At 32.4% G+C, this 11,984-nt stretch overlaps 1 protein-coding gene across 2 annotated transcripts; it reads right to left on the bottom strand.

Annotated features, from left to right (window-relative positions):
* Positions 1-3,980: 3,980 nt before the first annotated feature.
* On the bottom strand, positions 3,981-8,112 carry LOC127540455 (olfactory receptor 8K1-like). 2 transcript variants are annotated; one of them, XM_051965148.1, is made up of 2 exons: positions 8,089-8,112; positions 3,981-5,270 (listed from the first exon to the last, which is right to left on the bottom strand). In XM_051965148.1, the coding sequence occupies exons 1-2, from the start codon at positions 8,110-8,112 to the stop codon at positions 4,365-4,367; spliced, it is 930 nt and encodes a 309-aa protein (XP_051821108.1). In that variant the 3' UTR covers positions 3,981-4,364. The 2 variants fall into 2 exon arrangements, with proteins under 2 accessions (XP_051821108.1, XP_051821107.1); XM_051965147.1 differs by lacking the exon at positions 8,089-8,112 and having other exon boundaries at positions 3,981-5,312.
* Between the last annotated feature and the right edge of the window lie 3,872 nt (positions 8,113-11,984).

Below are 11,984 nucleotides of genomic sequence, written 5' to 3'. Positions count from 1 at the left end.
TACACATGAAAGACATGTATTAATGACTAATGCAATTTTTAAAAATTTATATAACATTAAAGTAGTAATATCATCATCATCCACACCGACTTATTGGATATATCCAGTGTTTCCATTGCTGTTTAATAAGGAATTTGTATTATCTTTGGAGAAAAAGCCTTCTCTTTTTTTGCCTGTTATTTGTCTCCTACGTGCAATGAGTTCTGCATCATAGATTAATGATAGACTAAAGCTGGCCTTTGAATCATAAAATATAGAATAAAGTTCTGGCTCAGGCATATATGGACTTCATTCATTCATTTGTGCATTCATTCATTTGTGCATTCCTGCCTTCCTATGCCTACTGTCCATCAACAGTGTAGATCAGAGTCCTTCCTTCATAAATACTTAATGATGGCTTAGTTGGTGAGCATACCTATGGCAAAAACAGTGACAATAACAATAAAAATCGTATCTTGTTCTCTTCTCTTATTTGTTGGTGTCTTATATTTAGGTCATAAATATATTTTACACTTATTACAGATTATGACATCATCATTATTATTATAATGACCAAGAGTCAAATAGAGTTCACTGTGTGCCTAGCACACAGTGGTCTACAACAAAGCTTATTAAACTGTAGGTCATGATCCCATCCAGCATCATGTAACTGAATGTGGAGATCATGAAACCATGATTTATTATCAGTAAATGTTTGATTTGTGTACCTATTTTATATATCTATAGACCCAGGATTATGTGAAAATTTCTTTGGCTAAATGGTATCACAAGGTGACAAAGTTTAAGCCCTGGTATAAAATAACTTCTGTACTGATCTTCACAACAGTGCTGGGACACAACACTGCAATTATCACAATTTTTCACGTAAGGAAACTGAAACAGAAGATAAATGACTTACCCAAAGTAAGAGACCAATATATAAGGTTTGATTTGAACTCAGATCCTTTTGTTTCCAAGACCAATACTCTATATACTGTATCGCTGACTTCCCCAATATGATATATTTATTTACCACTAATTTCTATTAAACAACTTTGCAGGATTCTCAGAAGTTTTTTGTCCAAAAATTCGAGCACCAATTTGTAATATTCTCTTCTCTAAATTATAAGGTTCTCTGGGAGCAGGTTTCTTGGGGGTTTCTGGGAGCAGCCTTAGTTCCAGTTCAGTATAATCACCCCAAATACATACAGAGATTAAAATCCAAATCTTTTATTTTCTCTTTCCAGTATTATCTCCTTCCTTGGGCCCAGTTAGCTTTCTTAGAGGCCTATCTCTCTCCTTGGTTTTGCTAGTCTTTTGCCTCCACCAGCTTCAGCCTCTAGCCCCCTTCGAATGTCTCTAGCCAGCACAAAGGTGATAAATGGAATGAATCTGTCCCCTCCTCCAAGAGTGGACTTCCCCTTTCTGACTTCTGAATGTCCCAAACTGAATCCGGGTTGAGACTCATAGCTTATATATGCTTTCTTAAAGGTGTTAATCTTGTAGAACTCTAATAATTACTAAGTACATTAGTGAACTAGAGAATTGTTAAGTACCATGCTATATTAGATAACTGACTTAGTAAGAATCCCAACAGCTCTTCATCAAATAATTGTTATTATTAATTTGTTTGAATAGGAACTATCAAATTCAATTCTTCAAGATTCTTTCCTATGTTGAATTTTTTAGTGATCTACTTTATATTATTGAATCAGCAATATGATGCCTTTGACTCACTGAAACAATTAGGAACCAGTCACATGCTACTTTCCCTTTTCTTCCCAATTCACATTGCTTATATTCCAGTTCTATACCTAATCCTACATACAAATATAGTCACTGATGAATTTTATCCATTCTAACAATTGTACCTGTGTTTAATCTACTTGGGTTTAATTACTCTAATATGTCATATTTCTTTAAAACAAACCTAACTTCAGGATCTCACTTATATTCCCTTGGCAAGCAAATAAGGACCTTCGACTAGAAATCTTCTTTACTACATAAACCTCTATTACATTTTATATTTGATTAAGATTCAGTTAATTGTTGTATATAAAGGTTTGTCTTTATTATCACAAGGATATTCTGAAGGTATTAATTTGTTCAAGTATGCATTTCTCATTGAACTTTGATTTTAGATTATGAGTTCTTTGCTTCACACATACAACTATAATCTTATCCTTGATTTCTTTTTGTTTAAAATTTTGTTTTCCTCATAGACTTGTGTGTGAATTATGCACATGATTCCATCTTGGTATGGTTAGACACTGGGCAGAAAGGACTCATTGCCATCTGTGTGAGGTACCTCTTTATTTTATTGGCCTCTTAGAGTTTGAAAAAAATTTTCTATATCTCTTGGCTTCTTTCTGATAGTACTTATGCTCAGGACCTCAGGTGAATTTCATATTTGTTACTGCATTATTCATATTTTCCATTTTTCTCTTTGTGGCATATCATGATAATAATTTTGAACTACCTCTTCAATAAGGGCATGCTACATAGTATTGAAGCTGTTACAACATCTATAGTCAGGATAATTGATCCTCTCTTATGCTTCAGTTTCAACATTTTAAATAATAACTTGGGCCCTTCATCAATATAGAACATGACTTGCTATATGAACAATGATTTTTCAAGCTTTCATTTATTCATATGTTCTTCCTATTTTTACTTCATATTCTAATTTAGCACAGAGACATTCAGCTCTACTTCAAGCCTGATTCCTGAAGCTATTATTTAGGGGATTAGGTTTAGGCATCTTCCTTGCAGGGCATCATTATTATTATAGACTATCACAATATTTTGAAGTTAGTATGATTATAAATTAATACAGTATTCCTAAACAGACATCTTGGAGTTAAAGAGTATACACTTAAGACAATAAATACAGTATCCCTGAGATTACACTCACATTATTTTCTTCCTTCAAATAGTATTCTTGAGATTAAAGTCACATCAAATATATACACACATTATATACACACATGTCATGGAAGCCATTTGCTAGTGACTCCTGGAGTTTAATTCTGAGTAGTAGAATAGATCGTATTATGTGAGAGGATGATAATGATACAAGGAGACTGAGAAGCAATTGCATTCTTTTACCTCTATCTTTAGCTCTGAATTATTTCATCTTTACTAGAATATATATTTTCTAAGTACAGCAAGATTATTATTTTTTAAAGAAAAGTATACATTTTTTTCTTAAGCAACATCTGCATCATTAATTTTGTTTTATGACTTTCAGACAGATATTTCTAATTTTTTTTTGGATTATGTCTGTTTTTACTTGGGGCTATCAGATAAAGATAATAATAATAAATCACTCCTTTAAATTCTCTAATGTGGTATGATTCATAGCTGTGGTAGGGCTGGAGAACTGACCCACCCTAAATGCTATGTCATCTCTGAGCTTTTTACAGGCTTTCTGGGTTCCCACACTTAGTGTAGTCCTCAAGACACATACATACACATACATACAATACACACATATCCCTATTTTTTGTATTGTTGTTCATTCAATTCCCCTCCAATTTTGAGTACAATTTTTTGTATTTATTTGTGTTTAGTGATAGTCATCTCTAGGGTATGTAGAGGGCAGAAAAATGGGGGGGGGATTACATTATAATTCTGTTGTATATTTGAAAGGAATAGTAAGTTATTCATAGTAGATTTGCAGTTTCATACACAATCATCTTTTTATTTTATTTTATTAAGTTGTGGAAATGCTTGCTTTATTCCAAAAATTAAAAATGATTTTTTTCTTTATACAAAGGAACATAACATGCATTATCTTTCGTATGTTTTCTAGTCACAAATACTGGCACAAAAATGAAAGGAATCAACTATAAATTTTCTTGAAAATATGGTTCAACATAAGAAGGAGACAAAATGATATTGAAATTGTATTATCCTATGTTGATGTCTCTTAAGGAGCTCTTTTCATTTGACTTACAGCAGAAACACTATGCATTTTTTCTATTTGTTAAGGTGTCAGGTCCTTTAGTGCTTTGATTGATTTCTACTTCTATTTGTGCTGTATTATCTCAGTGACTTAAGTGAAGTAAATGCTTTAAAATTACATTTTCCTTAATTTTATTAATTTTTTAATTTAGGGTTAAGTAAAATATAGAATTTATTTTTAGTATTTTTTAGGTCCAATCAAGCCAAAGATGCACAAAACTAAAAAGTATCTGAAGTTACAACTGAAAGCAAACTAACAAGAAAAAAATCATTCTGATTGTATATTGGAAGAGACATTTTTATTTTAAGAAAAGATTTAGGAGAATTGGGAAGAAATTAATTAAGAAATCAAGCAGAAATTTACTGGCTTCTAATAATTCAGTGGAATCAAACTCTAATTTAGATATTAAAAAGAATGATTACATCATTTTTTGCAAAACTCTTTTCAATGCACCCTTCACCTCTTTGTTCCTCAAACTGTAGATCAGTGGATTGAGCATGGGAATGACCAGGGTATAAAACACAGAAGCCATCTTGTCTATATCAAAAGAGTGGCTAGAATGGGGTTGCAGGTACATGAAAACAAGTGTCCCATAGAATACAACCACCCCTGTGAGGTGAGAACCACAGGTAGAAAATGTTTTGTATCTGCCCTCAGAAGATTTCATGCTAAGAATAGCCACAATAATGAAGATGTAAGAGATAAGGATAATAACGAGGGATGAAACCAAACTAAATGCAGCAAAGATCATGATGATTAATTCAATTTCACTTGTATCTGAACATATAATGGACAGTAAAACAAGACTGTCACAATAGAAATGTCTTAATATATTAGATTTACAGAAGGATGATTTAAAAAGTTTTATTGTGACCAATAGTGATACTATGGTGCTGCAGAGGTATGGAATAACTACCAAGATCCAACAAACCTTTTCTGACATGATGACCATATAGAGGAGGGGCTTACAGATAGCAACATAGCGGTCATAGGCCATGGCTGACAAGATAAAAAGTTCACAGGCAATAAATATTCCAAAGAAAAATAGTTGCACTGCACATCCAATGAAGGAAATGGTATTTTCCCCAAGTATGAAACTGATCAGCATTTTTGGACCAACAGCTGTAGAATAACCTACATCAACAAGTGCTAGATGCCTGAGAAAAAAGTACATGGGAGTTTGGAGATGGGAATCAATGCTGGTTAACATGATTAGACCAAGATTCCCCAGAGCTGTGGCCATGTAGTTGAAGAAAAACACAACAAATAGGGGGCCCTGTAGTTCAGAACGACTTGTGATGCCCATGAGAATGAATTCAGTCACCTGGCTCCATGTAGTTTCATTCAACTTGATCATTTCTTCCATCCAAGAAACATAATCTGAGAAGAAAGGGAGAAAGCCTTCTTTGAGCAATGTTTGCATAATCAATTAGGAAGTTATGGGTAGAGAGATCTTAGATAATAGGAAGAAGAGCTTTCCCATCAAATTGCAATGCATTTATATTTTCATATCATATAATATCTTATCAACAACTTTTCAATTTGAAGAAAGTGCTTCCAGTTTTATTATGTAAATTAGAGTTAATTTTGAAGTTCTTTAATGTCAGGATATCTTTAATGACAGGACAAATATTATCAATAACTTTATTTTATTCATTGGTATACAGAAGAAATGTAATGAGATGTTATAGGAAGCTAAATATATATGAGAACCCTTAATGGAAGCACTGTGCTACAATAGGGATTTACTTGGCTTTAAAGCCAAACTAATTGTTTTATGTCAATGTGTATTTGTATATCTATCTATCTATCTATGTATTTATGTGTGACCCTGTACTAGACATCTAGGCTACTGTATACAATTATATTGCCAAAAAACAGATGTCCAATTTTCAGAAATGGAATCTCCTTAGTGGTCCAAACCATTGCGATTATAGGTCAATATCCCTTTCTTTTTCTCTCTCTTATAAACATGAAGAATATGATCTCTAGGAAGACAACCAAACTCTCTATGACATCATCTCTTTCACATTAACTGAGACAGAATATTTTGATTCCTGGAATATGACTATTACCTTGATAAAAAAGAAAAAAAAAAAGAAATGTTTTAATGCCTGCCTCATGAGAATCCTTGAACTTTTTTTTTTCCTTATTAAAGCTATTATGCAATTGCTTTCTAGTTGCACAATATAGTTTTCAAGGACATTTGACCTTATGTATTATTTTGGATTAATGCTATTTGACAAAATTTATCTGATTTCTCTAATTGCACAAAAGTACTTTATTGTCCAGAATTATGCCTTCTTTTCTGGTAGCTTTCCTAGAATCATTTCATGGAGTTCTAATTTGAGTGAATTTGCAACATACACCTTAAATTTCTTGATTAACCCACATAGTGGGCATACTAAAAGCAATTTGGAACTGAAATACTTGCACCCATAACTATTTAGATACTTGCTGCAGTAAGATCACAAACCAACAAGCATGTTACCTGCTCACCTGGAAGAAAGAATCTTCTCTGACTTGCTCATGTTTTCACTATTGCCAGCTGCTTGAGGGAGAATTTATGTGTTTTTCTGTTCCTTTGAGGCTATATCCCTATAGCACTAGAGAACTTTAATGAATTTCATAATTATCATCTCAAAGAAATTGCTGAGATCTTATCTTTGTAATATATAACAAAAGGTATGTTTTTAACTAATACCAAAAAAAAATCTATTAAATACCAATAATTGTCAGACTCGTGATTGTGGCTGATATTGTGCTTAGTCAAGCTTAAGGATATTAAAAACAATTCTGAGAGGAGTCTGTAGCCAATCAGAATAGTCTATTTTATCCAGTTTAACATCAAATCATTATTTTATCCAGTTTAACATCAGAAAAATGGGGGGATGTAATTTCTGGAGGGGAGCAGGAGAATTTAGTTCCCAGAAGAAAACCTGAAGTTGCATGGACAAGATGAAGAGCCTACCTTTTTTGAAGGCTATCTGAGAAAAATGGTACATTAGCCTCAGTATTTGGTTCATAAATTAGTATGAGCTTTTAAATAAGCTATATTTCCTTTACAATAATTTGTTCAGTGGTTTCTGTCATAATCTACTCTTTGTGAAGGCATTTTGGGTTTTCTTGGTAGAACTATTGCAATAGTTTGCTATTTTTTTTATAACTCATTTTACAAATAATATACTAAAGTAAAAAAGATTATGTGACTTAGTGTCACCCAGCTAAGTTTCTGAGGCCAGAATTGAGATGGCTTCCTGATTCCAGGCCTGGTATTCAATTTATTGCATTATCTAGCTGCACTTCGAATATTATAGTGTTGTTTTAGGAGTTAAGTCATGCTTTGTCTAGAACACTAATCATACAGTCCGCAAGAACTATTTTCAAATCTATCCTCAAAAAGGTACTAAGTGACCTAGTGTAAATACTACCCTTTATCTGCTGTTTTTCCTTTCTTTTCAAATAGGACTTTATAATAGTGCTTATCTGCCAGGATTTTTCTGAGAAACAAATGTAATTTTTATCAGGCATTTAAGTGGGAGAACACATCTCTCACTGAGTTAGAAGGTAGGAAAGTATCCTGAAATATGATTTCAGACACATACTATCGATGTGACCCTAGGAAAATTACTTAATCTCTTATTGGCTCAATTTCCTTAACTTTAAAATAGACATAATAATATTTTCTTTTAACATTATGTGAAGATCAACTAAGCATGATATGGTTACTGAAGAGACTAATATGCTATAGACATTTAATGAATACTTGTTTCTTTCCTTTCCTAATACCTCTGAACTTTTTTTTCAAAAAAGATTCTTTATACATACTATTATATGGCTTGGAAACGTGGAACACAATACTGTTAAAAGAACTGAACTCACAACTCTAGAGGGTATCCACTACATTTGGGGATGATCTTATTTCTTTTGGTGAGTCAGGAAAGTATTTGCATTGTGCCCATGAAAGTGACACAATCTTTTTGATTCAATAAATAATGTCTAGTAATATTTTTATCATCTCCATGAATAAGTCTAGTATAACCATTCTCCTTGAATCACTATGCAAGAACCTTCCTTGGGGGAAAGAAAAGCAATCTTAGTGTACAATAGTTATTTGGCACCTATGAGTGGGAATGAAAAACAATATGCAATGAGTGTTGCATCATTCATATAAGGCTGGCCTTAGACTTTTGAATATTTAAAATCAAGAAATGGAGGGGTAGGTATGTATTTCATTAATTATTTATTTGTTATTGTTTTTATCTGCCCAATGATTATCACATTATAGATCACAGAATTGTTCCTTTGTAAATGCTTATTGATTGCTTTGTTGTTAAACATTCTATTGTAAAAACCTGATTTTTTTTCTATTTTGTTTCATAGTGCTCCTTTAATATTTAGGTCATTAGTTTAATTTGTAGATATTATGCAATATAGCATAAATATGATTATTTTATTGATAACATTTGTATATAGCTCGCAATGTTCTTGATACTCTTCTAAAGTGGTCTACACGTTTATCACTGAATTCTCATAGCTATCCTAATTTTACACATAAAGAAACTGAAGCAAATGTTAAATGACTTACCCAGAATAACAGTAAATTTCTGAAGCTTGATTTGAACTCAGATCTCCCTTATTTCAGGATTGGTGCTTTATCTATTGTGTTACTTAATTGCTTTGAGAGAATATATTTATTTATCTCTAATTTCTACCAACAACTTTGCAATGCTTCCAGCAGTTTATGTTAAAGAATGATTTTCACCAAATAATTTATATTATTAGCTTTATTGTACACGGAAGTATCAAATTAAATTCTTTATGATGCTTTCCTATGTCAAATTTTTAATTTTATATTCTGCAATAAGCATTGTTATGATTTTGACTCTCTAGAATATGTAATGATCAATCATGGACTTCTTCCTCTTCTTCTAATTTGCATTCTTGATTATTTTTAACTTCTTCCCCTAAACTCATATACAGATACAATCAGTGAAGGAGTTAATACAGTCACATAATGGAGTGAGTCCTAGATTTTAATAGTGTCTAATCCATGAAGCCTTGGTTCTTGAAAGATGTCATTTTCCTCTGAAGCCAACTTGACTCCAAGATATCACTGGTATCCATCTTAGCAAACAAAGTGGGCTCTGGCTAGGAATCTTTTCTGCTATCTAAACTTTTATTGGATTTATAATTGATTCAGATTTAATGGATCACTGTGTATAAACTTTTCACCATTTTGTTATGTCAAAAGTACTATGAAGTTAATTGTTCAAGTATACATTTCTCAACGAATTTGGATTTTAAATTGTCAATTCTTCTATTAATATACAGTTATGATATTTTTTGTGTCTAACACGGGTTTTTTTCAGAGACCTATGTGTGACTTATGCATATGATTCCATCTTGGTATACTTAAACTTTAACAGAAATGACTCATTATGATCTCTTTTGTGTACCTCATCCCATAACAGATATTGACCTCTCAGGTTCTTAATGGAATTTTCTATGACTCTGGCCTTCTTTTGCCTAGAATTGCAGGTGAATTACAGATTTCATACTACACCATTCATATTTTTCTCCCAAATATTAAACAGTGGCATATCATTATAATGATCTTGAGTAAACTCATTGCAATGAAGGACATACCTCCCAGTATCTTTTCTGCTACATCTCTTCTAATCAGGATAGTTGCTCCTCTTCTATGGTACAAATTCAATATTTTAAATGATAACCTGTGTCCATCATCATCTTACATGTCCTACTCTATGAACATGATTTTCAAACTCTCATTTGCTCATGTAATTTTATTCCTGTTTTTAATCCATAACCGGAATTCTTAAACTAATTGACTATTTATGGAATTTTAAGAACATGTTTATATCCACTCTGAAGAACTTGGGTATCTTCTACAAAGAGGGCCCAATATTATTATACTTCTTGGCAGTCTTTGAATGTTTAGTCATGGTTATTTTTCAAAGAGATAGACAGAAGAATATATTTTTTCCACTATTTCACTATTCAGATTTTATATGACAATTCAGAACACTATTGTCAATCCATAGGCACCTCCTATTCTGGTATTTAACATGATGGAGGCATTTTAATATGGAATGACCTCTCAGAACTTGACAACTACTAGTTTTGAATTTGTTAGAAAAAATGTGTAAGATCCTCAAATCATGAATATAGAGTAGATAACTCATATAGATACATACATCTTGGGCATAATAAAAGCCCAAGGCTTTGGGCATTGATTAAAGCCATATGAGTAAGTCAATTAGAAGTTTCATGTCTGAGGTCTCAACTTCCATATCAGGGCTGAGTCAGAAGGTCAGAAAACATTCAACCCTATACTACAGTGACAAATCGAGGCTGGCTATTGGTTATGAAGATCATTTAAGTTAGCCCGTGTGTGTGTGTGTGTGTGTGTGTGTGTAGACTGATTTTCTTATGTCATATACCAACCAACTCAACTTCAAGCCTACTACATTAAGTCATCTTTGAACAGATTATTCATTGTGGAGATCCACAGATAACTACTTTCCACTAATATTTAGGAAAAGAGAAAGTCTCTTGTAATAGCAATCATACTTAAGAAACATTCATGGTTTAAAACCAACCCTTGCCATAATCCTAAGAAACAGCTACATGGTGATATAACTTGGAATTAACTCCTGTATGTTTTTTAGTCAAAACTACTGACCTAAAGGTAAAATGTATCTACTACCAATACTTCTTAAAAATATGGTTCAACAAAAGAAAGAGATATGAAAATGACATTGGAAGAGATTCATTATTCTATGCTTCTGTTCTTTAAGTTCAGCAATCTCTTTTTATTTGACATATATATATATGTGTGTGTGTGTGTGTGTGTGTGTGTGTGTGTGTGTGTGTGTGTGTGTGTATAACATTCTTCATGTATTATCTCCACGTTTTAATATGTAAGTTCTTTTAGTGAATAGATTGATGTTCACTTTATGTTTGTGTTCCAGTTGATTAACTTAGGAAATTCTATAGAGTAAATATTTAAAAATATGTTTTCATTCATTCAAATTGATTTTGGAGGCCCAATCTCTACTTCTTTATTGGATAGTCCTTTTTGTCAGAATATTTTGAATCTAGTAACTCTGAAGTTCTTTATAAACTATTTCCCTGCAATTTTCTTATCTGTTTCAACAACACTCTCTGATCTATATGTTTCGATCCAATTACACTGGATTGATTAATGATCCACAAAATGATGCTTAATCTCTCATCTCTGGATACTGTTTTTGGCAACTCCCTCATGCCTAATCCATTCTTCCTCATCTGGTTTGGTTACTCAACCTCTTGACTACTTTAAAGTCTCAACTCAATTGTGACCTTGCACCAATAAGCCTCACCAACATTGTCCCCTCATTCCAGTCGTTTCCCTTTAATAATTATTTCCTTTTTATTCTAGATGCAGCTAGCTTTGTATATATTTGCTTTCATGCTACCTTCAGCAGAAAGGTCCTTTAGGACAGAGATCCCTTCTTGCAATTTTTTTTATGTATCTTCACTATTTAATAGAGTGCCTGGCATTTAGTAGGCACTTAATTCATGTTTATTGATCTTTTGTTGACTTAATGTAGACTCCCCATAAATTAAGATCTTTGTTGTCTCTTTGTATGATTTTAGATTCAACACTGCCCAGCGGAAGTATATTCACTTCCCGAACATTTTTTGTTATGACTTCCAAAAATGACTTAAAAGTGGTATCACACTGAGTTTGAAATTTTGTTTATATACTACAGTGCTCTTTCCAGAAGATGCATATAGGAATAATATTTTAAAAAAAGGTATATTTGATGATGAGAATGATGATGAAGATAATGAGGATCATTATTGATGCTGATAAATAACAATGATTATGATGATGTTAATAAAAAATTGGATTTTCCTGAGTTGAGTTGTCTAGAGTAAGGGATAAAGTAATCAACAATACTTGGTTCCAATTTTGTATCCAACACTTATGGGATAGATAATTTCAGAAAAGTAGTTAAACAGTTTGGGC

Source organism: Antechinus flavipes, chromosome 6, assembly GCF_016432865.1.
Source record: "Antechinus flavipes isolate AdamAnt ecotype Samford, QLD, Australia chromosome 6, AdamAnt_v2, whole genome shotgun sequence".
NCBI classification, from domain to species: domain Eukaryota; kingdom Metazoa; phylum Chordata; class Mammalia; order Dasyuromorphia; family Dasyuridae; genus Antechinus; species Antechinus flavipes.
This window is presented reverse-complemented; position numbering and strand designations above follow the sequence as displayed.

Coding starts and splice junctions, on each gene's coding strand:
- LOC127540455 (XM_051965147.1), bottom strand. CDS start 5,312: ATGGAAGAAATGATCAAGTTGAATGAAACTACATGGAGCCAGGTGACT.